Source organism: Phaethon lepturus, unplaced genomic scaffold (assembly GCF_000687285.1).
Source record: "Phaethon lepturus isolate BGI_N335 unplaced genomic scaffold, ASM68728v1 scaffold10151, whole genome shotgun sequence".
In the NCBI taxonomy this organism is placed as follows: Eukaryota; Metazoa; Chordata; class Aves; order Phaethontiformes; family Phaethontidae; genus Phaethon; species Phaethon lepturus.
The window spans coordinates 48,853-76,394 of record NW_010518448.1 but is presented as its reverse complement, the minus strand read 5'-3'; the positions used below and the strand labels follow the sequence as shown (position 1 = coordinate 76,394).

The 27,542-nt window shown below is 38.4% G+C and overlaps 1 protein-coding gene across 1 annotated transcript in view; it reads left to right on the top strand.

The window, feature by feature from the left end:
- SV2C (synaptic vesicle glycoprotein 2C) overlaps window positions 1-27,542 on the top strand; it is a 77,554-nt gene that overhangs the window by 21,654 nt on the left and 28,358 nt on the right. The window contains exons 2-3 of the mRNA XM_010296740.1: window positions 1,026-1,206; window positions 12,793-12,944. Coding sequence (XP_010295042.1) covers window positions 1,026-1,206; window positions 12,793-12,944 — 333 coding nt within the window. The remainder of the gene's footprint in view (window positions 1-1,025; window positions 1,207-12,792; window positions 12,945-27,542) is intronic.

Sequence of the window (27,542 nt, the reverse complement as noted above, 5' to 3'; positions counted from 1 at the left end):
CCTGCTCTGTAGTAGATGTATAAGATGGTAGCAACTGCTAGGTAGATAAAACCCAATCTGGGAAGTTCAACAAGAAAGTAGGTGGAAAAAGAGTAATACATGTATCAAACAAAATAAAAATCTGGTTGGTTCTGTCTAAAGCTTGGGAACTACTTTTTCTTCTGACAGTCTGCTCAGTGTGTTGTGCACCTTTGCCAAATGTCCCACAGAAGGTTTGTCCCTGGAAAGGCAATAATGTGTAGTATGCTAAGATGTGAATGGCCAGAGTGTTAAATATTTCAACTTACCTTGCTTTGGAAAGTACTTCACCTTGAAAACATTAATGCAAAAAAAAAAAAAAAAAATCACCCCAAAATAACTTTTCCCTATGTCATTTTAATGTATGTAGCTAAACTGTAGTGTATCTGTTCAAAATTCTTTGAAAGAGAACAACCTCAAAGCATTCCAGAGCTTTTCTGTATACAAGACAGTGCCTTTTAAATAAAGCAGTACACTGGAAGTAGGGAAAAAAAACCCAACAATCAAGCTGGACATCTTTGATTCTATAGAACTCAGATGGAAAGTGTCTGTTTCATAATCAGTTTCCTTTAGACTTAGCACATCTTACTCCCAGTGATTAATCCCCTACAGGACTGCTTATTCTAGAAATGTTCTTGTTTCTGTAGGGGAAGTTACAATTTTTTGCAGTGTTTAACATAAATACAGTTTATCACTGGGGAAATAGTGGCATTCTTTCTCCCATTCAGTCTTATTTGCCTGTTATTTAATTGTTTTAGCTAGAGGCATTTTGTTTAATAATTATATTAAGCTTCAGTATGTCTGGTAACAAATGACAAAGACACGGTAGGGAATCTATTCTCCCTAGGGACATTTGCAAATCTATGCATATAATTTCTATTCACTGTGAAAGGAGAAATTAATCTCTATACTGTTGTTTCATAAGTATAGAAGATCAACTATTTTTGGTGTGGTCAATTGTGGTCAGTTATGTAGCTCATAAAACATCTTTTTTTTGTGTGTTGCAGGTAGCATAGTGTACCTTGGGATGATGGTGGGGGCATTCTTCTGGGGAGGCTTGGCAGACAAGGTGGGAAGGAGACAGTCACTCCTGATATGCATGTCTGTCAATGGATTCTTTGCCTTCCTTTCATCATTTGTCCAGGGCTATGGCTTCTTCCTCTTCTGTCGCTTGTTTTCTGGATTTGGGTAAGCTCCTCTGGTTTTCTTCATTTAAATAATTCTGTGCATTAATAAAACTTTCCTGTTTGAAAAAGCACATTATTTAATGTTAAAATATAGTCTGTATCAATTAAGAATTAAACAAGATAGCTACAGCACTCCTAACTAAAAACCTGAAGGGGGAAGAATAATGACTTTAGGGAAAAGACACAGACTGCAAATTGTGAGATTGAATTCTGTTCTTATTTTGCAACAGACTTGCTTTGTGAACTTGATCAACTTGCTTAACTCTTTTATGCCTCACCTTCTCTATGTATTGCTTGTTCAGTCAGCAAAACATTACCCTCCTCACAGGTGTACTGTAAGATTTCAGTAATATTTGTAAAGTTTCTAATGTCTTTCTGTGCATAATATTGTTTATAATACCATTGCAGTCAAGATTGTCAAATTCAAAATGGGGCCCTAGGGTGTGCCAAATGTTATTGCTCTCTCCAGAGAATGGTGGTTGTGGCCCTGTGTTTGATTTTCTTTTCATTTAAATAACTTCTCAGTTGTTGGAAAGGTTTAAGATATCGGTAACGGTCGATTAAGTTTATCATTTTAAACCTACATGAGCGGAGATTGAGATACACAAGTAAATTACTGTAAGAAAGCTTCTACCTTTACTGCACCCTTGGATAATAAAGAGCGCTGCTCTGTAGAGCAGTTAGTTTAACACTTCTGGTAATTGCTTGATTCAGATCAAAACTCCCAATTACAATTCCCGTTCAGGCCACTATCAATCTTTAGGATGCTGAACAGGCAGGAGCTGGTGAGAGCTCAGTATGCTCAGCCTCGCACATGAAGTCCACTGCCTGTATGGTTTGTTGGCTGTAGTTCATGTAGCCTTGGTGCACTAACACTCTTGTGTGATGTTTGCAGTTTTTGAAGCCCTTTGAACTGGTCTGAAGTAGGGTAGGGCTAGACACTTGTACCAAAAAGAAATTGCCATAGCACTACGTACTATTAAACTGATGTAGGAAAGGGAATTGGAAGGGCAGTGGGAAAGAGGAAGGACATGTGAAGAGTCCTCTTGCTAGAAGAATCTCCTTAGTCTGTCACCAAATTGTTAGATATGACTCTAAAAGACATCAAGAGGAAATGGCAACTGTTCTAATTCTTTAAAAAAAACTTACAAAAACAAAACAAAAAATCCCATCCAGCTTCTTCATGTGTTTTTCATATCATAGGTCACTGTCTGTTCTAGGTGCTCTGTTTTGTCTCTCCATAGAGAAACATTGATCATGTCGCTTGACACTGTCACTTTTCCATGATCCTGTCAAAGTTCAGAAACTTCTTGTATTGCTGCTTAGCCTGCCAAGTTCATGAGGGTGGTACTGGGCCCTTGTGCCACGAAGTTTTTCTTTTGTTGGATGTATTTATGAAACTGTTGGCTTTCACCCAGATTGTCCCTTTTTGGGGCATATGGCAAAATATGTATTTTTAATGCCTCATGCCAAACTTGCCTGGAGGGTGTCCTCCTCACCTGTAGCAGTAGTTTTACTGATGGTAGATGAGGAAATACCCTGAGATAGATGAGGTAAAAAAAATTATATAGATTCCCTGGATTGGGAAGCATGTTCCATTGTGTGCCCTGCTTGTGATGAACAGTCTTTGAAAGAGCAAGCCCTTCGTAACTGTATCTTACACCTCTGTGTGGGTACCCACTGTGTCCAAAGTCCTCCTACCTCATCTTTGGCAGCTGCATGAATAGATGATAGATAATTTGCCACCATGTACTACATTTTTAACACACACCCCAAACAAACAAGAACAACGACAACAGAAAACAAGACAGCATGAGCTGCAGAGTCATTCCTCATAGCAATTACTGCAGAGAAAGATTCATGACTGGCTCAGGTTTGCTGTTTTCTTCAAAGACCTGATTTCTCCCCACAGTAACCTCCGTCAGCTGGTATCAGATTTTCATCAGAAAAGCCACAAGGTTTCTAGAACTGAATCTGTGCTTCATACTCTCAAGATGAGGGAAAGCTCTTCCTTTTTCTGTTTTCACTGTTTGCTTGTGATGACACAGTTTTTACACCAGAGTTTTTGTGTTTGGAGCCCTTCTTTTTCATCTGCTCACTCACTCTCGGAGAAGGCTCACTTCTACTTAAAAGCAATATTCTAGATGGTATTTGTGTCACATCTGCCTTTCCTCTGTTTTTTGGTCACATTTTGGGTATGACCTTCTGTTGAGGGCAGCTGTAACTGCAACAGACACATCATATGCCAAGCACCATGAGAGAAGGGAGAGACTAGAACGTTCCAGCTGCAGAGGCAGTGAAGTAAAATTTTTTAAATATCTGAGCACAAATATACCCACTGTTAGAGCATACATGTTACAGGTCTCTGTTTCCAGATACTTTGCATCAGCTGCTGTGCAAGAAGGCGAACTCTTTTGGGCATCGCTCATTGAAGAACTCCCAAGTATTTGCACCAGCTTTGAGGCCGTATCTTCTTGCGGTATGACAGGACATTTGCTTAAAGGGTTTGAATTTAGTCTTGAACGTTTATTGCATTTTTTACTACACCACATGTCTTGCTTGAAAAAGAAGTTGTGTCAGTTGAATAAGAATAGAAAATCAACTTAATTTCTCTTTATAATCTCTCCTCGTTTTAGAGGTCCTTTCTCTGGACAGTAGATGTCACTTCCCTTTTCTTACTGAGAGACACTGAATATATATCTCTGTTATGAAGGGAAGAGTCTTTGTTCCAGTACTTTTGTGTGAAGAGCCCAAATACGAAACAGGAATAATTTTAAGCAAAGAACAGAATTATATGTTTTAAAGGCAAAATAGTATTGTTACTCAGATTGGAGAAGAGCTTTCTGAAAGAGCACAGAGTTATCTGGACAATTTAATGTAATTAAAAGTCAATAAAATATTAAGAAGTATTCAAAAGATATGAAATCATTTAGGTGTATAGAGTTTAAACTGGTCTGTTTTCTTCTAGGTAATATAAAAACTAGATTAAGAAGCATGAAAAATAAAACCAGTATCTAATAGAAGATTTTATTTATAAAAAATACTATAAAACAGGTTCTTCTCACATTCTCTTGCAGTCAAAATGTGCTTATAGAAGTAAACTGCTCAGGGAGAAAAATCTCTTCTGAAAAATGTAAAACTAGTAAAAATTTAGCATGCAAAAATGTGATTTTGAATACCAAACGTTATAAATAATATTAAGATAATGCTGGGTAGAGGACATTAAGGGATGTGAAAATCTGAAAGGTGAACTTAAGCTAGTGAAAAGAATAAAGAAATGTTGGACAGTCTGCAAAATCTTATCCTTTTATGGAAAATAATATCATAACTGTGATTCTTCCATTGTTTAATCCAAAATCAAAACTCAAAAGGAAATTGAATCCAAAAGCCTGATAAAGATCTAGGAGGGCTTTTGACATGGCTTCCTACCAAGTAAAAAGACCTACACAAGAAACGGTGAGCTGTATTCATCATTAGTCACTGCGGGAATGTGCGAAGATTTATCATCAAAAAGCACCTTGTTACATCTGCCTTTGAAATTTTCAAAGGAAGGTTTCTCTAATACCAGAACATGACTCATAACATTGCTGCTAACTTGAATGGAACTGGAGTTGTTGCTTATTCAACATTGACACTGTGAAGTATTATTCTCAGCTAGAGAATTTTATCTAACCTCTACTACAAAAAAATTGTATTTATTTAATCTAAGCTATTGGTTTACTATTTTGTGTACTCTTAGATAATTTTAGATGCAGTTGTTCTAAGTATAACAACTCCATTTAGAAAAAGGTGCTTAAAAGTGTGCTTATGTGTTTGTATTATCCCAGCAAATTTCATTTTGGTTGCTTCGAAATAACCAAATGTGATACAGTTTGGGAAAATGTATCATGATTACCCAGCCCAAGTGTTACTTCTAAAACTAATCAAAGTTTTTATGCATAAAAGCTAGCTGAAATAAATATCCTGAGATGAACTACACTTTAGAAATTCTTTAGATAACCTCATATGTTTGCTCCCAGGTGAAACTGATTTTTTTTAATGAGCAAAGTAAAAAAAAAATGCTAAATAAATGTGTTCTATTTTACAAACCTGACATTATGTCCAGACTAGAGATTTCTTCTAATTTGCCAAAATTGCCAGTTTGGCCAAATTTCTTCTCCAAACCCAAAGAAATACTAGGAAATACAGCTTAGATGTGGTTACCTAAAGGCTATTAAGAAGCCTTTTCCCTGCCCATTGCCCCTTGTGAATAAGAGTCTCTTGAGATGTACTATCATATAGTGCTTCTTTTCCAGAAGACTTTATACTATACGTCACTAAATCTGAGACTCACCTTCAGACAGCTTGCTTAACCCTTCCTCAGAAAATACCTCTACAGCTACCTGCAGTACTCCTTCCACATTACTGGGATCTACCAAAGAGTGCTGGTGTCAATGTAGTAGCGCTGAAGTCATCATTTAGATCTTTTCTCAAGTTCTTCACAGTCTTGTGAGGAATCAGCAGTTAGCAAAAATCCAAACCTCTGGATGAAGTTTCTTGTAACTAGCAGTTTTGAGGTGATTGCCTGTGCAAATTCACCCACGCTGACTTTTACCACCGCTTTATACATTATGTGTAGTGTTGTATACCCTCCTTCTCTTAATGACCAAGACGGGAAGGATATGCAAGCAGTCCATATGCATAACAACTGTAAAAGTGTTCCGGCAGAGATATGGACCATGTGGACATTGCACAAGATGGCTAGCCTACACAAGCAGTTGTCTTCAGGAACCTCAGATCTAGATCACCAGGCTGCTTTTATAATTGTGTGTCATCAGTATTTAGTATCATGTTGTATTTATCTTTTACCTCTTCATACCCACTTGCTCCACTTCTTTCTCATGGAACACCTTGTGTGCTCTCACGCTCAAAAGGCTGTAATCCTACTGCCTCTAATTCTTCTCCAGCTCCCAGCTGTCTCCCACCCATGGCTATCAGTGTTTTTACACTGTGAGCTAATGAAGAGCTCTGCAGGTGACTGGCTTCAAAGCTGATAGCGTATGCCAAAAGGGTAGACATGCTTCTCAGTCAAGCCAAGGAAGCAGCTGGCAAGGTCTGAGCTTTCCAAATAGCTTTGATCCAGCCTTTGCAGCTTCAGCTGTGGGTAAAAGTTGACTAATGTAAACTTGGAACAGTTGGGAGGCAAGTGGTCTTTCCTAAGACTGTGAGAAGGAGGACAGTATTCTTATGAGGAAAGGAAAAATTATACAAATGGGAGAGAAATACTGGAGAAGAGAAACATGTAAATAAGGTAGAGAGCCTACATGACAGAAAACAACCACAAGAAAAAGTACAAACTCGAAAAGAGCAATGAAAAAGAAGAAGAAAATCTGCAAAAGAAAGTGCTCGTAAACAATGATTTTGTGATTACCAATACTGGCAGGTCTGAAAGCAATTTATCTGACATACCCAGATGAGCAAAGTACTGCAGGCAAATTCTTTGCCATTAGATGCTTGAATTTGACATCAAATGTGACTTCATTTTTTTAAATGTGTTGGGTAACTTCAGGGAATGAATTATTTCTCATCAGTTTAGCTTCCATCCAAACTGACAGTACTGAGAGTTCAGTAAATAATCACATGAGTCTTTATCACATGGGCTGTCTTGCTATTAATAGCATACAGGCCATATGTGTACCTGAAAGACAACTTCTCTAGTATACATAGTCCGAAGAGGCACTTGTATTTAAATATGGGTAGTATGATCAGCAAATCTTAGTCTATAGCGTGCTGCAGTTTTGTAGGGCTTTATCCATCAGTTCTCAAGGAGAACCAGTCAATCTAGATGCTCACACTTAGATATTTTGCCAGTCTAATGGCAGTTCTTAAAAGAAAACATATGTTTTTTAATGACACTTGTGGTAGTGGGTGTAAAGAACTGTTAATAAGAAGAGGGAAAAGTAGGTGCAGTTGGACGGAAGGACAAAGCGTGGTGGACTATCCAAATCTCAGGAGTGTAGCACTGACCCTGTGTTTTAAGCTCTATCACTTCTTAACGAATTGCAAATGGCAAGGTGACAACTTGCAAATGCATCTCACACAGACACTACCTTTATTCTTAGTCTGTATGTTGTCCAAGTTTGAAAGAGAAGATGACAAGGTACTCAGAAGAACACCATCCTGCCTGGTGCATTTAGTATTCTATAAGGGTTTTTTTCCTAATTATCTCTATTCCTTATATGCTTTTGCATTTCAAGTCCCTTTGGCTAGTGAATCTGCAAATGAACAAAGGCAGATTTGACGCCAGAGGTTCCTGAATGCCTCATCGAAGTGTTTTCATCCCAGCTGTCACACTGTGCAGTTGCCAAAATCTGTTGTGACGGATCACAGCTCTGAAGGTAGATTAGCAGACATTTATCATCTTTCTTAGTGACAAAGAAAACGCAAACGTACCTTAGGTTATTGTTTGTTTCATTGAATTCTACTCTTCTAGGGTGCATCAACTAAATCTCCTTTTGTTTTCCCCCTCCCCATAATCTCACAGAACAAACATGAAGAGAGAGTGTACATAAATAACATTTTAAAGTATAGCTTTCAGTTTGGATTATATTCTGGGGTCAGAAATTGAACCTTCTGTTGCTGAAAAGTGGGATTAGATCAGTTGCTTATTTCTGTATTGTCATTTCCCCCTAAATAACTGTTGTTCTTTTTTAATTGAAAATTTTAAGAAATGGCATCAAAATGTTGGATGAGGAGCCACCTTTCTTTGTGAATAAAGAGAAGAAACAGTACAACTCTTTTTTTGAAGTAACAGAAGTGAGCAAATATGACCTACCACCCAAAACACATGCCATATGCATGCTGAGTGGAAGCTGAGCTGTGTAGGAGATGGCTTTAACTAGACACTAAATACCAGGGCATAGGTACCAGACAGTGGAGGACTCTTTGTATACGAGTCTGCACGTGAGCAAAAGCAGACAGAAAGAAGTAGCCAAAACCTAAAAATGTAGCTTTAAAGATATTGAGAACATAATCCTGGAAAAAAAACAGTAAAAAGTAAGAGTAAAATAAGAATCTGGGGCATCAAATAACATGTTCAGTCATTAATTGTTCTCCAAACATAAATAACCCATAAGACTCCAAAACTGTCTCATCTTTTTCATCAAAAAGGGTGACAATATGCTGATTAATTGGTATTTCCTTCCAACTGAATTACGTGTTTCTGAGAAAATAACAAAAAATTACACATTCTGCTCTTCCTCTGCCTACTTCTGATGGGGTTTATTGCAGAAGATGAAAAAAAAAACCTGAAAAGGACTGACATTTTTCATTCTTTTGATTTATATTTGTGCCATTCTTTCCACATATGGAGCAATATGTGCATTAAAAAATGGCTCCTGCTGTTTATTAAGTGTTGTTCTTGCATATATTCCTACATATTTTTTAAAAAAGACAAGGCTGAAGGAATGCATCCTGTTGGTTTAGGTGTGGAGGCTGATTTTTATGGATTGAGAGAGATTATTTTATGGTCTTGAGCCAAGCTTAACAAAGTTTTACCTCTTGCTGGTATTAGACTGCCTCATTACAAAATCTGTTATTCTGGAGACAGTTATCACTTGTGATCATCAACCCAGAGGTTTAGACCTGTGGTTTTTTAATCTTTTAAAAAAATGTTCAGACTCTACAGAATTTTCCCATAAAGGTATAAAAAACCTGTATAGTTAATTTGTACATACAATATAGCTGCACCTCGTAGATGCTTTGTCACTCTTCATGAAGCAACACATGAACTCCCCTCCATTATCTGTGGATAACAAGTTTATGTACACTATGTTAGCTGTGATGACTGAAGAAATAACATATATGAATAACAGATAATATTTTAAAACTTTGGTTTGCTTGAATCATTTGTATTTAAGAAAGCTAAAATCCTTCCCATCTTTTAGAATAAACATTTTTCTCAAGTCAGCACAGTTTTTACAGGCTTTTCATCTGCACATGCAGACATGTGAAGGGAAGACTAGCTTCATGTATCAAATTCTTTTCTACAAATGATGATGAGTCATATAATTTATAAACACAGTAAGAGTAAACAGCCCACTGCATGAAACCAAATAATTGCCAGAAGCAGACTTAATACTGTATCCTGTGGGAAAATAGTGTTTGCATTTCACGTAAAACAAAAGATGAAGTCTTTGTACTTTAAAATCAGTGGCAACTCTGCCTTCGATTTTATTAGGAATTCCTTCCTGTGCATGCCACCACCTATTCCACACCATGTTGGCAGCATACCAAAGAGGCAGTCTGCTTTCAAACTTGTAATACAAAAATGCTGAGGATCAAATTCTGTTCCTTCCATGTAAATATGGAAAGGCTCATCTGGAGTCACTGAATTATTAAGGGCTTATATGAATGTAAGTGGAGGTGGGATCTAGCCTAAGATTGTTTTGACTATAGAAAGTGCATTCTTCCTTGCAGCTGTTGGATGAAATGGTGAGGGGTTTTTATATGAACATTTGATGAATTAATTCATAATGTGCAAGAGCTGCTAAAGTATGTGAAAGACCCTCAGAAGAGAGTAATGGAAGAAGTCAGAGTTGCTCTGATCTTCTCTTGCCCAAGTATTTGAGAGGTAGTTTATGCTTCTGCTAGCAATGTTCAGCATAACAGATACCACATTAATTCTGTAACAGTAAATTGCTGTGGTACCAAGCACACATTAAAACTTCTGCAAGAGTCAAACAGAAATTTCTTTGTTCCTTGAAAATGTTCTCTAGGTCCACACAGTTTTTAAGGAGTTTCCTTATTGTTGTTTGCTGTGGTAACAGCTGTAGCTCTTCCTGCTCTCCCTTTCTGCTATCACTTGTTCTGCATTTGGGAGCAAGTTTTAGGGAGTAGAGACCTGGCTACTGCCACCCTGACGTCGTCCATCATCAGAGCATAAAAAAAGAGTCTTCTGCAGCAGGTTGCCTCCTCTCCATCTCTCTCCTCTTTCCTCCATTTCAGCTGTTGATTAACCTTTTTAGTCATTGTAATAGCTTTGCATTAGTGACATAGGAAGAGCTTTTTAGGTACCCGGATCCTAAAAGCTTCTAGCAGTATCACTCTGCACTTGCTTGAGGCCAGAAGGAAGAATTTAACCAGCTGAGAAGTAAGTTTTCCATTAACACATTTAAAGTGCGAAGAAGTGCACGACAAACTTTACTACACAGTTGCTGTGAAACAGAGACCTACAACTCTAAATAGCAGATGTTGTCTATATGATGAAAAATACATCCTTTTTTTCTCCTTTAGACAGTAGACAAGTTATTTTCACTGTTTAATCAATATGAGCATAGTATCTGGACTTCTAAGCTTTTCATAGCCTGTTGGTGTACTCACGGGAAACGTCAACGTAATCACAGCAGATGAAACAGAAAAAAAAAAAATTTTTTCAAACCTGATTAATTTCTTATGTTTATTTTCATATCGTAAATAATCATTTTGGGTTGCTGGCTCCAAAATTCCTCTTACATGTCTAAAAGTTCTATTTGTTAGAAAAGTTTCCCTATTAAATTGGTTAGCACAGACCAATTGGTTCTTCTGTAGCCTTGAAGGACATTTAGGACATAGCATGTGAATCAGGGTTGCTGGTTCAGTTTTAAACGCTAAAGCAGCATCAGCCTCCCCATCCTCCACGGTACAGTTGGTTCATGCTGACAGGCAGGAGATGCTTTTTTTTCTGCCTTTGGTCAGGATCTCTGTACATTTTATGACATTAAGATAGAGTACATTCTTTCCACTTGAAATGTCCACCCATTTCCTAAACTATCATCCCACAGACATTTTTATGACCTACAGATGCGTGTCTTACTCCGCCGGTTGGAAACTCTCCACAAGACCTACTTCATCAGTATTCCAGCCTAGGATATTTAAGGGAGATTTCAAGAGGCTTATATGCTGAATCTTGAATTTCATAAGCAACAGAAGTGTATCTGACTGAAACAAACCTGTTACAGAGAATGTTTTCAAGCAATTTGCAATAGGAGAACTATTAAAGTGTTAAGTGTGATTTATTATTAATTGTGCTCACAGATGGTTTCAGGCTATATTTGCTACGATAGTAACTGCATTATAAAATACAGAGAAGATTCTGTACTTCATGAAAAGACATATGAAATTAAGAAAATTGTAAATTTAGAAGAATAGGTTGGATAATAGAAAGGAAATTTGCCAAATATGTATTTACTTACCACTCTATACTTCTCTTAATGAGCAGAAGCCATCAGAGAAAAAAGCACTTACCAAAAATTATTCTCTTTAGGTAAGGCGTTACCGCATGAATGATACTGTCCTACATGCCATGAGCAATCTATTAATGTAGGTCTTCTTAAAAGTGGGCACGTATAACTCATCGTCAGCACTTTCCAGCTTAGGCAGGAAAGAGGAAGACCTTGTTTCTGGCTCTGCTAGTGAATTTTCAACATTAGAAAAAGATCTCTAATTAGATCAATGAGTACTGAATTTGGGCAATATTGTGGGAGTGCAATTCAAAGCTGTGCCTGAGCCCTGAAGGCAAGAAATCATAGCTGTAATCCATTTTTACCTTGGGAACTGGAGAGCCCCGAGTCCATAGCACCACTGAGGCAGCAGGGCTTCCCTATCACATTTGTTTTAATCTGTTTCAAGCTTCCTTCTTTTTGCTTTTGCAATCTTTAAAAATTTTTTTAATCTTTAAAATTCAGTTAAAACTGCAAACCATGCAAGATACTTCTTTAAAGTATGTAGTCTTGTATGTGAGAATATCTCTTCAAGATTCACAGGTATTTTCTTCATGAAGAAAAAGAAATTCCACAAGGACTTGTCCCGTTGTGGAATATTTGAGAGCTTGCATTGGTAATGAAGAGGTAAAGACAGTAAAAGATGATCTGAAAGCTAGTACTGAAAATTATACATAATTTGAGTTACTTTAATTTTTGTAAACCCAAGTTGAACCCTTTTTTTTCCCAACTAACCTTTAGAGAATGTTTATTTTTGCTATGTGAAAAACTGAATATAATATGACTGCATAGACTTTTCATAAAAATTTAAGTAAAAAATAGCAAATCACATAGTGCAAATGAATAGAACATCTTTTTAAATATGTGTGAAATAAACCATATTAGTAACATGGTTGACATTTAGCCACTTCTTGATTACCTAAAGCATGGGAGGTAAGACTTAGAGAAATATCTATTATTCTTTGGGAAAATTACTAATATTTTCAGTTAAAAGCAATGTTTTGACACTTGTTGGTAGACTGCCATGATTTCAGGGTTTTTGTGATGGTGAAAGTCAACCCTTTGTGCTGGTTTCTATTTCAGTGGCTGGCACATTGACAATCCCCTTGAATCACTGAATACAACAAATTATACACAGAGTTTTCAAGGAAATATTTGACAAAAATTGTGTCCAAACTTGTGAAAGTTTCCTCAAGAGTTTCCCAATACATGGTACAATTTGAGAAAAAACACTCTTGCCAGAAATGCTGCTTGTGGTTTGGGTTTTCAATGAGTGCAGCCATGGGCTTGTTCAAACTTCAACTACCTGTTACACTCTCACTTAATCCATGATCTACATCCCCTTTTAGGATTGGTGGTGCTGTGCCAACAGTCTTCTCCTATTTTTCGGAAGTGCTAGCTCGGGAGAAACGAGGCGAACACCTGAGTTGGCTCTGTATGTTTTGGATGATTGGCGGCATCTATGCTTCTGCAATGGCTTGGGCAATAATTCCTCACTATGGTAAGAAAAACATCTCCTTGTGATTTGTAGCTTTTCTACTACGAAAGTAAAGCTCTTGAAGTATGTTTTAAAGAGGAGACTTCACGTCTGTTCTCAAAATACTGACCCGGGTGTCAAGAAAAAAAAATATAGAATAAGTTGTACCCTACATAACAAACAAGACATTAAAAGGCACAAAAATTACCCAATTTTTATGTTTACTCAGATTGAGTTACTAAAAACTTGGACACATTAAAATATAATTGCTGTTGAATCTGGAGAAAATAGGTGATGTGGAGACTTGCATCAGAGCAAATAAATTTTAAATTGCTGGATGTCAAATTTGTGCTCGCTTTGTTTGTTTGTTTGACACAGAAACAAAATGTCGATGTTACATTCTTGAGAATGAACAGTAAGGACTATCTTAACGTTTGCAGTGCTAGTTCTGAATATAAAGCTGTCCTGAATGTTTCATTCTTAGTAGGTCTTTTTAGTGATGTAGAAATAAAAAAATTGAACCAAGTGCACTTAAATGCTGTAGAGGTGAATGAGGGCAAATAAAACAGAAAGCTTGCAATGGCTGAAGTTACACACACGTGCAAAATAAGCCACTTTGTGAAACAGCTCTTTACTGCCCTGACATGCTTAAACATTATGTGGAGGTACAGATTCAATTCTTAGTCTCCTGGGCTTGTCTTTTAGAAGAGTTAAGTGCTCACGCGTCTCCAGGGTTGCTGAGACTGCTCAGAGGTTCTTAAAAATCAGCCTTTGCAAGCACTTCTCCCTGGCACTCCTCAAGACAAGTAAAGCAGCGTTGTGAGTTATCTGGCATCCAAAGCAGCTTTCTTAGCCAAGCAGTGAGTGTATCGCAGTTGGATTGTGACAGAGAGGACAACTTCATAAGGCTTGCCCAAAGTGATGGCATTTAGCAAGCAGTAATGCCCCAAAAGAAATTATAATCATGCAGACTAATCAAATATCTATACTGTTGCATTAAAATTAATTTTAGAATCCCGTACACACACCCTGAATCTACGTCTTCAACCTTCCCTTTTGGCTTTGAATTGCTGGAATCAGAGAGGAATTTCTGCTGACAAGGCACAATGTGGATAAGTGTTCTTTTTCCAATTAGTAAATTGCTCTGGATGCCGAGTACTTTTTGCTTTCCTATGGATTTTTATTTTCTTTATCTTTCAGTAGAAAGTGCAAACATTATGACAGACTGATTTACATAGGTTGTCTAATTTCATTGTATATTTTATATATAACTCAATAACCTTCACTGAGGTGCTTTTAAAACGTCACATGGCAGTATATCTCAATGAATAATAATACACTTCCTCATACGAAAGCAGTGGCACTAGAGGGAATAATTTTCTTCTCTCTTTGGCAGTGGAAGAATATCAGCAACAAAAAGCCATATCACAATGATTATTTTTTTCATGTTCTTCTGCAAAAATATTTATTAAATCACTTCAGACGAAATAATGTAAAAAACAATTTTAAAAGACAATATTCTTCAGAAATAAATCGCTCTCCTTGCAGTTTATTTAGGAAAGTTATAAAAGCCAAAAGGAGGGCTAAAAGGCAAGCTATACACAACAGAAACAATCCTTTCTCACAGGAAAAGAAGTGGGTTTGCATATCATTTTGGCAAAATTACATAGAATTTATTTCTACATTAAATAGAGGTCTTAAAATCATCTTCACTTTAAATCAGACTTTTTCGTTACCCTGCGAAGTTTAAAACCTGTGTCTTGGTTCCTAGCACAAACGTGGAATCACCACAGCTCAGGAGCGGGGGTAAACTGCTGTGCTGGGCTCTCGGGCATCGCCAAGGGGTCCTGGGGCAAACCTTGGACTTGGTACACTGCTGTACCCTGCGGGAAACCCTGCAGGCCAGGCGAACACCCGCAGGGATGTCCGCACCATCTGCGTCACGTGCGTTCTTGAGGAGGCTCTTGCGGGGGTATTTTCTCTCCTACAGTTCCTACGTGGTCTCCTGGAATTACTTTGCCAGAAATAAGGAAAGATACAGATTTTTATCCAAATCACTTCTAGTCCTGGTCATCATTCACATTTCCACCGACCAGGAAGTAAAACGTAATTATAAACAAAGTAGCTCACCGGCTTCTAAGGCTCGTTTATATAGTGTATAGGGATTTCTGAGCTCTCTGCTTCTCACACGAGGAATACACATAGTTGATTTTTCCCAGCTGAACTCAGAAGTGGTGGTGAATGAAGTAGCATCTGTTGAAAAGCAATAAACTGCCAATGAACATAGTGGAATTAATCTTAAATCAATAGAAAAATACCCGGCCAACAGAGTAAAATAATTTCCTGGATTTTTTTCCTTCACTCTTTTACAAATGTATTCCTTTCATTTGTACTGCCTCTTACATAAGCCACTTTAAAAAGTCCTAGATTCACATCCAGTGTACATCATCTAGCCCACGGGAGCCAGTGAAGCTGTACAAGTTTACCAGTTGAACATTTAGCTCTAACTTTCTGTGAGAAAACAAAGATTGCGTTCTCTGTATGTAACAGTTCATCTCTGTTTCTGCTGAAGCAGCACAGGAGTGGCTGAAAGCTCTGGTCAGAGTCACGCTCTGAAACGCAAAATAAGGGAAGCTAAGCCTTGGCATCAGCGTGCTGTTAAGAGAGGCATCAGGGTGATGTGACCACGTACGGAAAGGCCAATATCTTCTGGAAGACGAGCAATTCTGTCTCAGGGCTTCTTGAAGTCTATAGCTGTTGGCATGTGTTTAAAAATTGAAAATGGATGTAGACTTGTTCAGGGTCTCCAAAAGAGGAGTTCAGGTCACAGAGAAGCTACTAGGAGAAACATCTGCAGAGAAATGCTTCTAGTTGCTGTCAATTAACAAAGTCCCAGGTTAGTCTGCTACAAAGGAATTGCTCTATGCACTACTTAAGTCAGGCTGGATAGGAGGGATAATTACCATTTTATAAATAATTTTGCAAGTGTAACTTTAAATTTAGCATCATATTTCAAGGTTGAGTAGCTCAAAGACTATCAAACGCATCAAATGTGTATTAAAATATTCTTTAAAAGGTTCATTTTTCAAATAATGAAGAACCTTAAGAGTGAGAAATTACATTTCAGTTTAAAATCCAGATAGTGATATATTGCCATTTGGTTACACCAAATTTATGTGTTATTCTGAGGACAGGAATGAAAAAGAATTATGCAAGTTGTTCTAACCATTTTACCCCCTTACATAAAATTAAAAAAAAAAAAAAAACCTAAGTTATAAAATTATCAGTTCTACCAAAAAAAAAAAAGTTGCCTGCTATACACATGTATTATTTTAAAAACCAGTCTCAATTTTTATTGTGCCCTATCTCCAAATCAAAAATCAGGGGAAGCTGGATAAGGATTTCATTTTATTTAACCTACGAGTTTTGATACTCTGTAATTTTTTGTTTTGTATATATGATGTATACAAGCCTTTTCTGGCTTCATAAACTACAAAAAAACCTTCTGGAATTTGAAACATTCCCTAGAGTATTTTGCATAGTTACAAACAAATATTGACCTCATTGTTTTGTAAATCTTATTCCTGAACAAATGGGGGAATACATGGCCGAGAAGAAATCAGATTGCAAGGCAGAGAACTGGAGGTGATGGGGAGTAAGACCAGGATGGCCCAGCTGTCCAGGCTGCTACAGCAGAAGCTGCACTTGAAACGTAAAGCTTCCCCCGCACTCTAGCCCCACAATTCTGGTATCTACCCAGAGAGGGAGGAGACAACCATGTCAAATGGCTTTAGTGAACAGATGTCCACTGTTTGATCAGAGGCAGAGACATTACTTCCATATACATCCATCAAAATCCAATTCACTTAGGCTAGACTATTCACTGAAAGACTACAAAATTAGTAACAGAGAATCAAGGAAACAGGAAACATAGTACTTTCTAACACATTCAATGCGAAAAGCAGATTTAGGTCTTTAGCTTAAACATTTTATTCAGACTAGCGTAATCGCATTGCCTAACAGACCTTCATCTAAACTATTCATTTTTCATCAGTAGATTCTTTTTCCCACTTAATTGAGGACCAGCTACTTGTGTTTATAAGAGAGGTATTCAGCACCATTCAGGGAAGAAAAATTTGGAGGAGAAAGAAGTGGAACAAGAAGTCTAAGGAAAAAGCATTCAATTTCAGAATAGAAGTTTTCTTGCCTAGCTGTAACGTGTGTCTCTAGGTGTAAGTAGAAAGTTATTATCTTGCTCGCTATTAAGCAGATTTTTCTATTGCATCTGCAAACAACTGGTATTTTGTACTGTGATTGAAAGAGGACAAGTTACAAATTATATTTCTACTCTAGTCAATAGAATTTTACTAAACCAGCAAAAGTTATATTTTCTGGGTTTTTTTAAAGATAATAACTTCTTTTACAATAGCACGGAACTTAGAACTGCAGACATAGAAGTGTCCAAATGATGGACTCACACTTTACCGGCAAAACATTGTATTTAAAATTTTAAAGGTAACTTCTATTTTAAAAATGTTTAATTATGTCTCTTTCTGGAAATTTTGTATTTTTTTCCTGGTTTGTAAAATATATTTGCTCCTACTTTTCTCTGAAGGTCTTTGCCTTTTACTTTTCTCCTGCCAATATCCTTAAATGAGTTTAAGTGACAGAAACTGGGATTTAAAGATAGGAAAGAAGTTAAGTTTTAGACACAGATGTAATGAAGAACTAACATAAACTACCAAATGTGGTTACAGAACCTCCATCACTGGAGGTTTTCAAGGGCACATCAAACCACAGCTTGTCCCTCAATAGTTTAGGAGCATATTAAATGCACCAAACCTACTACCGGAGACCCATTGTCCTTTCTTACTTCTACTCTCCGTAAGTGCATGAGTCTGTTCATAGGCACAGGAGTCCATTAATGGCTTCTGTTTCTAACCAAGTGTAGTTGTGAGTGGCGTGGAGCAATCTGTTTTTCTCTTGAGTAAGTAAATGGCTTGCAAAGTGGCCTGAAAAAATGTCTCGATTTGTAGCAGGATGTTGTTGAGGTGAAGCAGATCAATTTGCCTGAAGAAATTAACGTTACTGGAAGTCAGAAAGATCTATTTATCCCCTTTTTGGTAGGTGGCTTGAGCGTAGTTTCTGTAGTGTTTTTTATTGTCATGTTTGCTTTGTTCTTGTGTCGTCTACTTGAAGATGAAAAGGGTAAATGTACCTTCAAAACTGCAGTAAAATCTCCTTCTGTGTGAAACCATTGTGAACTATACTGTTGTAGAATAGGCAAGGATGAGCTACTGGCTCACTGTGCAACTCAGGGCATCTACAGCACCAGGCACTGTTTATGGAGGAATTATCTCTCAGCCCACGGCAGACCAAACTGAAACATGATGGACTAAAACTGTTTGGTGGCAATGAAGTCAAAAAACCTTTTAAATCCCGTATTCTATCATTTTTTTGTTGGGCTAAAACGTTTCTCAGTGATACATGGCAGCAGCAGTATTGGGATAAAAATTCCTATGCCAATGCCATGAATTACCAGTGGGGTTATAGGGCACGGCGAGTACTTGATTAGCAATAAAAGCAGAAGGATCTTAGAGGCCATCCATCTTCCAGCACTTCTGATGAGCAGAACTGGATCCTTTTGAGTGGTGGGAACTGCAACTGTGGATGTACAGAGATTTAAGTATAGCCTGCTGGTCTCCTCCCATTGAGACAAGAGTTGATTGCATTAGCAAAGCGGAGTCAAAAGTTTGCACTTTTCTGTAGTGATGATTATTCCAAGATGAATGCCATGAAACGATTGTTGCCCAATACATGAATGTTACATGGTATATATAGATATATATAAAGAAAACGTTTTATTTTTTCTGTTTATTTTTGTAGAAATTAAAAGGTTAATGGATGGCTTTGTTACTAAGATGAAGGACTAGAAGGCAGATTTTTTTGCTAGCAGCTTGTGTAGGCTACATTTTTTTCAACAGGAACCGAGGAACTTGGGTATCTCAAGGTCTAAGTCAGGATTGTACCTGGATGAGTATAGAAAAATCTTGACTACTTTGAAAAATTAAGGTCTTAACCTCATTGTTACTTGTCTGTAGAAAAAAACTCACTATTAATTACTTTGTTGAGAGTGCACAGATTAATATCTGTAAAATATCTTTAGGCACAATTTGTCTGCTCAAATCTATAAGCTACAAAGTGCCAAATTTGATGGTGATGCTGTAAATAAGTGGCTGTTACTTTTACAGATATTGCTGCATTTCAAGTATTTCTTGTAGCGCTTCTAAATTCTCCAATGTGTGTTAAAGGTGGGTCTGAACATCAGGGAACAGCTTGATTTCACTCATGGCTATTTCATCAGCTACTCCCAGTTCCTCAGCAGAGGGGTGCCCAGCAGCTTATAAATGTATTATAAATCACGGTTTCATCTTAGGGAAAGGATCACCAAATTCCTTCTTCCACTCTTGCTTTGCTGTAGTCCCCAGACGGGAATTTGACTGCTGCAGTGCACCTACCCAATCCAAAAGACTGGGGCACGCTTACATGATTTATAATAAAAAGAGCCACACTTGACTGATTTCATGCTGCATCACTGCAGTCACTGTGCCCAAAACAACGAGGGAAAGAAACTAGACTCAGTAGTCATATCTACAGAGATGATTTACTGCAGTTCCTTGTACGTCAACACCTGACTAATGTGAGTTGGAAATAGGAAAAACAGTCTTATGATGGCTGCTTGGTTTCTTTGTTCTAAATAGGAGAAAAGGATGATGAGCTGCAAAAGGAAAAGAATAAACAGCTTACTGATGATAAGACAAAAAGTAATGGCTGGAATTTCTGCCAAGGGAAGGTAGTATAGATAATGAAAAAGACTTTCTAATGGTGTGTTAGTTAAGCATCTGAATAGTGAAATCTCAGTCGCTGTAAGTCTTTAAGAACATATTAGGTGAACATATTTTGAGAATATCGTACGGGCCATCGTTGATTCTGATTTGCAGCAAGTGGATGCGCTGAATGCCCCCTTAAGGTCCCACCACCCACCCCTGTTCTCAGGTACCCATTGAACAGGTACCCTTGCTCCAGAGAGTGCTGGGGTAGGCCAGAAAAGAGCAAATGAAGAAAACAAAGACCAATGGAGGAGAGAACTTCAGAAACTGGGGGAAGAGGGGAGCGGGGGGGAGGTGCAGCGTTGGACATCCCAGCACATGTAGCAAATGCCTGTCTATCAAATTATTCTAGCTGGAAGCTCCAAAAGGCAGACAGACAGTTTCTCTGCTGAATAACCCTGCACTGGTGGAAAGAGAAATGAAAAAGTCTAGAGATGCCAAAGAAGATGGCCTGGGGAAGGGCTGCATGTGTCTTTTCTTAGTTGTAAAAAGCCCATGAATGCATTAATAAATCTGCAGAAATTTAAATCATTTTTTTTTAAACTTGGAGGAAACATTTGATCCAAATTTTAAAACGCGGAGCAGCTCTTCAATTTTGCCTTCTCCACACAATTACCTTCCTGATAAGTCTTCTGTCTTCAGAATCCATGAATCTATTGGGTCCCTTAACCAATGAAAAATACTGTTTGATATTTAAAAGAAGTTGGAGCTTTTGCTATGAGACTGTATCATGCTGAACAAATGGAATAGATCAGGCATAAAGGCATCTACTACATAATGCAACATCTGTTGATCTGTTTTGCATTCCACTAAGAGGCAAAATGATTCCCAATGTTGTGTGCTTCCCCCCATACTTAGCCCACTGCCATTAATCTGGTGTTCTGCACGCTGAAGCTATTTCTATGCTTTTTAAATCTGAGTTAATTAAAGTGGGTACAAGGCAGTTTTAATGTTAGCTTGTTATCAACTCCTACTCATGAATTGCTCTTTATTTGAAATAATTCTATGAAATTAGATTATACTGAACGTGTATACTTTAAAAAAATCTTCCATCTTTAGGAACAACAAGAAGAATGACAGAACACAGCAGAATTTAGAACAGCTGCTTTATGCAGATCCAGCTAGGAAAGCAAACCAAATCACTTTGTTTATCAGTTTTCTATTTTCTGTGCCCTAATGCAGGGTTTGATATGGTCATTTAAATGTTTATATTTGCAAGCGTTAGAAGCTTAAGTAGCTTTTAGCATACCTACTTAATGAGCACTAAAGATGCTCATTAGTGAGCTTCAAATATAACCTTTTCCTGTGCTCTTTAGGTTGGCTGTGAAAGAGAAAATTTGTTCGCTGAGAGATTCAGTAAAAAACTAACAAGCTCTTTTGTGAGCAGAGAAGTTGTGAGGCCCAGTTTCCTGGGGGGTTCTGTCAACGTCCCTGTGATCCTGGGCAGCCCCTTCTGCTCATCAGTCTTCCCCCGTGTACCCTGCAAGGAACCACGGCAGTACTGCAGGTTTCTCCGCGCTTTTTCCCGGTCCCCCTCTCTGCGGCTGCCCTTCCCTGCCCCCAGCACGGTGCGATAAGGAGCACGCAGCTTCCCACACCCCACCGTGCTCCCTGCTCGTTTCAGTCCCGCTCCCGTCCAGCTGCCGTCGGGGAGGAGGCAGCAAGTTTTGGCTGGGGTCGGACCGGTGCCAAAGCCCGTGGCCACGGGCGCGGCCTCAGCCCCAAGGCTGGCTGCCCCATCCCGGAGGGATCGCTGACGTTGCCTGCCTTTTCTTCCGTCCGCTGGGGTCTCTCCCGTCTGCCCGGGCAATACATGTCACAAAGCTTTGGGGAATGCGGTTACCTTTGAGACGATTTCTTCCTGTCAGATTTGGCTGGAGTAAGTCAGTGCTTTAAACAATGCTGGTGGAGGAGCTGACAGACAGGTAAACAGGCTGTTGCCATAATCAGCACTGTCTAACGCCGTAAACGTCATTTTCCACAGAAACCATAGTTGTAGTCAGTCATTCTTAGGGCAATAAAACAGTGGCAACTCCTCAGCCTGAGTTTTAATGAAAACTCAGTTTCACACAATTAATTGGCCTTGAGTATAAATTAAGAAAAATTGCATCCCAGTTAATGAAGCTGCCTTAGAAGTCTGGCCAGTGGCCGTCAGATATGTCTGCAGTGTCACGCATAACCCTTGCTTTTCACTTCCAGAAACAAATAAGATGCTAATCTGATAAGATTCCCTCTTAGTTCAAATTTTTAATGTTAAAAAGACAAAAAAGCTCTGGTTTTGTGATTGGTCTATAACAGATGAAAGATTTGGGTGATTTGTACAAATGGGCAGAAGAAGAGGTCACTGGTACTCTATGATTTTTCAGATGCATAAATATATTAGTTTTCTCTGGAGCACAGTATTACAGTACAAATTGGTTGACCATGCTTCCATATTCTTTGTCTGGCTTACAAAACTGCCTGCTCTGAAGGAGTTAGTGATTGTCCTTTTAGTAACAGTTTCTTTTCACGTCAGTAATATATTCTGTCTGTGAACTGGATATACAACTAGAATATAATTTTTCAATTTGCAGTGCAATTACATTTAAAATAAAATTAACATCATAAATTGCAGAATGGCATTAACATTCTTTTTCAGGAAGTTTGTTTATGCTTTTCCTCAAAGTAAAATATTAGATGTTAGTTTTGAAAATCATGCCTACTTCAGTGAAAGTAATTCCATCAAGGTATATTCAATTATCCATGCCAATCTGAGTATCTGAATACAGCATCTGACTACATTCTTTCCACTCATATTTGTAGAGGAGGGACCTGTACAAATATACAGGAAAAAACTGATCTACCTCCCCTATAGTGTTTATGTGCTTAATGTTCCCAACACAACTGTATTTTTACACTCTGCAAAGATGCCAGCAGAAAACAATATAAAATGAGCAAAGCAAGACAGCAAGATTTTGTAGTGAGGGCTCTGGGCTGAGGTTTCAGTTCATTATCTCCTCAGCTTTCATGCTGGCTGAGGTGAGGAGATGCTGCTTTCTACCACTCTCTGTTCCTCTCGCTGTTTGAGTCTGTATTATCTGGTTTCCTTTCTAGTACAGGAGCTATTTGTTTTGGGGCATTGAAAATTTTGTCTCCCCTCCTAGTTGTTCCCTGAGGGCAGCATTGCCATATAATAAAAAAAAAAAAAAAGGAATCACAGCTAAAGAGATCAAGGTAAGGCTCTTAGATTGTTTTATTTTCCCACAGGAATGTTATGTGTTTCAATCTGATACAAGCATCTGATTCCTTCATGGCATCTGGATATTCTAGACCCTGTAAGGCAGTCACGAAACTTTATAAAAGGAAAAATATAATATAATGCTCTGTTTATTTAATACATTGTGTTTCCCTTGTTCCCTTTCATGATTACATTTCAAAGACTGCGATGGCCTCTCCGTAGGCGAAATCCGTCTCCCCCCCGGCACTACTTGGATAGCTGTGATAGATAATAACTGAGGATCGGTAGTACTTGACTTGTGAGTGCAAGTAATATTTGTGTTGGAAGTGTTTGACCAAAGTTTGAATTCAGGACCTCTGACCCGTGGTTCACAGTATGTACAGAAAAGCTCCATGTATTCAACTGACCAGGTTTGCTTAATTGACTGCTGATAGATTAGAACATAATTCATAGAATGCACACCTGGTCTAATTATTAGATCACATAAACTGCCTGTTTAGTCTCTCTCTCAGTGATAGGATATCGCTCCTTTTGTTAATAAAATATTTGTTAAATATTTGTTAATAAAAAAATATGTTAAAATAAAAAAGATAGTAAGAGTTAAATAAAAGAGCAAAAAAGGAAATGAGACTCAAATCAACAGCATTGAAATTCTCATCAAAAAAGATTTTTACTGCAACAACTTTTAAACAAATGAAATATAATAAAGTTACATTTTGAGAGAGTTTCTTGAATTGCATAAATCTTCTGTTGTTACACTGCAGCAACATGTGAAAGGTAAAATGCACCATCAGCATGCACATCACTGGTAAAAGACACATCCTCTCTGTGTGCTTCAGAAAATGTTCCATCATTTCAATGATTTTTTTTGTTGGTAAAAATTGGGCTAGATAAATAGATCCCCTTTTCTTTTCATAAACTGCAGTGTTTTATCGTGCCTTTTTCTGGTTGTCTTTTTTGATTAATTGCTTCCCTTTTCTTCTTCACTGTGAGCCCGTAATTTAAATATCCTTAGTCCAGATCCACATAAATCACTGGAAGTCCCGGACCAGGACGGGAACACTTACATTTTCAATCAGCTTCCACATTTAACAGCTGCTGTTAATAGTGTCTGCAACAACTTGTCACATCAAATACAACGCAATTTGTGAGCTCAGAGCTATGGGTAGGCCATGGAGGGCACCACACAAAAATACGTAGACATCATTTTATCTGTATTTTACATATTAGTTGGAAAAATAATCAGATTTTGTGGCAGACAAGTGTTTTCTTTCAGACTTCGTTCATAATGACTACAGCGGAGAGCATTTGGCATTTTTAAATTGTCTGCTTATAAAAGTGGATTTTTGTCTACTGTTGATAATTTACTTTTATTGTGCTCTTTAGCACGGTCCAAACAGATGTTTCAAATTTCGTACAGAAACCATTCTTCAATTCTTAATTAGGTGTAGTAAAACAGTGGAAACCACTAAGTACATGTAGGAGACCAGAGGTATAAATCTTAACAAGAAATCAAAAGTAAGTCATACAAACAAAATTTGAAGCACCTTTTAGTGACATTTGATTGCACAGTCTCAGGGTCAACACTGACCATGATATTTTTAACCTCTTGACAGCAGCATCTTTTAACATGCAGTCTCCCCCTCTTTTTTGAATATTAGTTGCATCTGCTTCATCTGCCACTTCTGGAAAGCATGACATGGCCTTTTCTTCTTTGACAGATGAGCCTGTAAGTTACGACCTTCTGAGTCATGGCCAGCAGATTTTAGCTCTTCGTTTTGCAGACTGTGAGGTGCCTTCACTGAACAGGTGCCCAAAGCCAGACCCAAGCGAGGACTTTGATTCAGTTTTCTTTCCAGATGCTGCCAGCTACTGCTGTGGTTTTCAATAGCGGGGATTTCATAAAATGCTTCTAGGCTATATGCCCATGAAAATAATTAAGACAAGAAAATCCTTCATCCATAGGCCTTAATTAGCCATGTAGGACTCTATACATCCTTTTGAAAAATGTCTAGTGGTCATTAAATTCAGGAAGGTCGCAAACCACATCCCAGCACTACTTTTGATTTTTTACTAACTCCATAGTATTATGAGGGCATTGGAAAGATGGCAAATGTATGTATAAAAGAATCTTACATCCAAGCACTTACAGCAAGTCTTGGTTTCCACACAACTGTGGAATATGCCATATGAGTCCTAATATCTCTATTTACAAGTAGATGTAGATCTATATCAGATCTTCAACTGAAGAGAGAACATTTTCCAAATCCAATTTACATGCAGAAATGTGACAAAAGCAGCCATTTATAGGGAAGTTAAACATTTGAACTTTTGGTTACCAGTCACAGCTCTTTTCAAGTTTTGCATTTGAACCCTGGACAAAATTTGACCTGTATCCATCTACATTAATTTCTAGCAGTCTTGGGCAGTTTTCTCTGAATAAGGGTCATGAGTGCACATCAGGGAAGTGCAGAACGTTCTAGGTTGGAACATGCATATTTACTTACTTAATAATTTCTGTTGCAACATGGCGATTCTCATTTTAAATTTGATAAATACACACTTGGCATAAGTTTTAAGAGAATTTTTGCACCGATTTGTATTTTATAAAGTGTGAGGTAGAGAGGAAGAAAGTTACTTTGAAGATGCACAAGTAGAATTTTTTAGAAACACAGTTTTAAGATCTAAGTGGAAAATTACACATTTGCCCTGGAAATTTTTCAAAATCTATGGTCATTCACCACGGACTGTAATGAGTGAGGATTCTCACTTCCCAAGGAGTATAACAATATTTCCATTCAGAATGAAGCCACGTAGAAGTTATTCAGGCTTGATTCCTTGTAATAGGTATCTGAAATCTGGTAAAATTACTCAGGACGGAGACAAAACTCTTAATGGTGACAAAAGTCAAGACATTGCAATTCTGTGTTGAAGTGCTTTGAGATTTGGTAGGTTTCCAGCCCTATAGAATTGTGTTTGTATTCAGAATTGCTAAGGTGCAAAATTGGATCCTGCATGGTGGTGGCCAGGTGGAGGCATTTACATCAGCATGGCATTTTAGCAATGCATTTGTATTATTTCTCCCTATTTTGAGAGTGGAAAATCCTGAGTGGCCAATGTTAAACACATAGAAGTAGAGGACTGCAGTGTTGTCACCACTCCTTAGCACTGACATCCTTTGTTCTTTTCCTGAAAGTAGAACACTTTGCTCTTAGCCCTTATTTTCATGCAGTATCATATTGATGGGTGCAATAAATAGGTTAAATCAAGGGATAAACTTAGAAAAGACTCACAAAGCTCTGGTGATCCCGTATCAGCTGAGCACCTCTACAAGGCCAAGCAGGTATTACAGTACAAACCTAATTCTCTTGGGTGAGAGAGGCTTGTAGAGGGTTTTGTACAAATTTGATGTTTATCCTTTCCCTCTCCCCTTATGGAATGATGCCTCTGCATTTCAAGTCAGTGTCTGTCTTTATGGATTTGGACAGTACTGTCTTCTCCCAAGCTTCTCCCAAGCTCTGTATAATTTTGGTCTGATTTTCCTCTTATTTTCATACCTCTTTGGTGTTACTGAGATCTTCCAGCACTGAGTTAAGACGCAAGTATTGCATCCAGAGGGTACGGGTCAGTGGCTCAATGTCCACATGGAGATCACTGATGAGTGCTGCTTCTCAGAGCTCCGTATTGGGACCAGTACTCTTTAATATCTCCATCAATGACATAGACAGTGGGATCGAGTGCAACCTCAGAAAGTTTGCAGGTGACACCAAGCTGAGTGGTGCAGTTGACATGCCTGAGGGATGAGGTGCCATCCGGACGGACCTGAACAAGCTGAAGGAATGAGCCCATGTGAACCTCAGGAGCTTCAACAGGGCCAAGTGCAGGGTCCTGCACCTGGGTCGAGGCAACCCCCAGTATGAGTACAGGCTGGAGGATGAAGGGATTGAGAGTAGTCCTGCCCAGAAGGGCTTGGGGGTACTGGTGGATGAAAAGCTGGACATGAGCCAGCAATGTGTGCTCGCAGCTGAGAAGGCCGACTGTATCCTGGGCTGCATCCAAAGCAGCGTGGCCACCAAGTTGAGGGAGAGGATTCTGCCCCTCTACTCCACGTTGGTGACCCCCCATCTGGAGTCCTGCGTCCAGCTCTGGAGCCCTCAGCACAGGAAAGACATGGACCTGTTGGAGTGGGTCCAGGGGAGGACAACAAAATGATCAGAGGGTTGGAACACCTCTCCAATGAAGACAGGCTGAGAGAGTTGGGGTTGCTCATCCTGGAGAAGTGAAGGCTCCTGGGAGATCTTACTTCAGCCTTCTCATGCTTGAAGGGGTCTTAAAAGAAAGATGGGGACAAACCTTTTTCAGGGCCTCTTGCAATAGGACAAGGGGTGATAGTTTTAAACTAAAAGAGAGTAGACTCAGGCTAGATATAAAGAAGGAATTTTTCAGAGTGAGGGTGGTTAAACACTGGTACAGGTTGCCCAGAGAGGTAGTGGATGGGGGGTTCTGTGCCCGGGA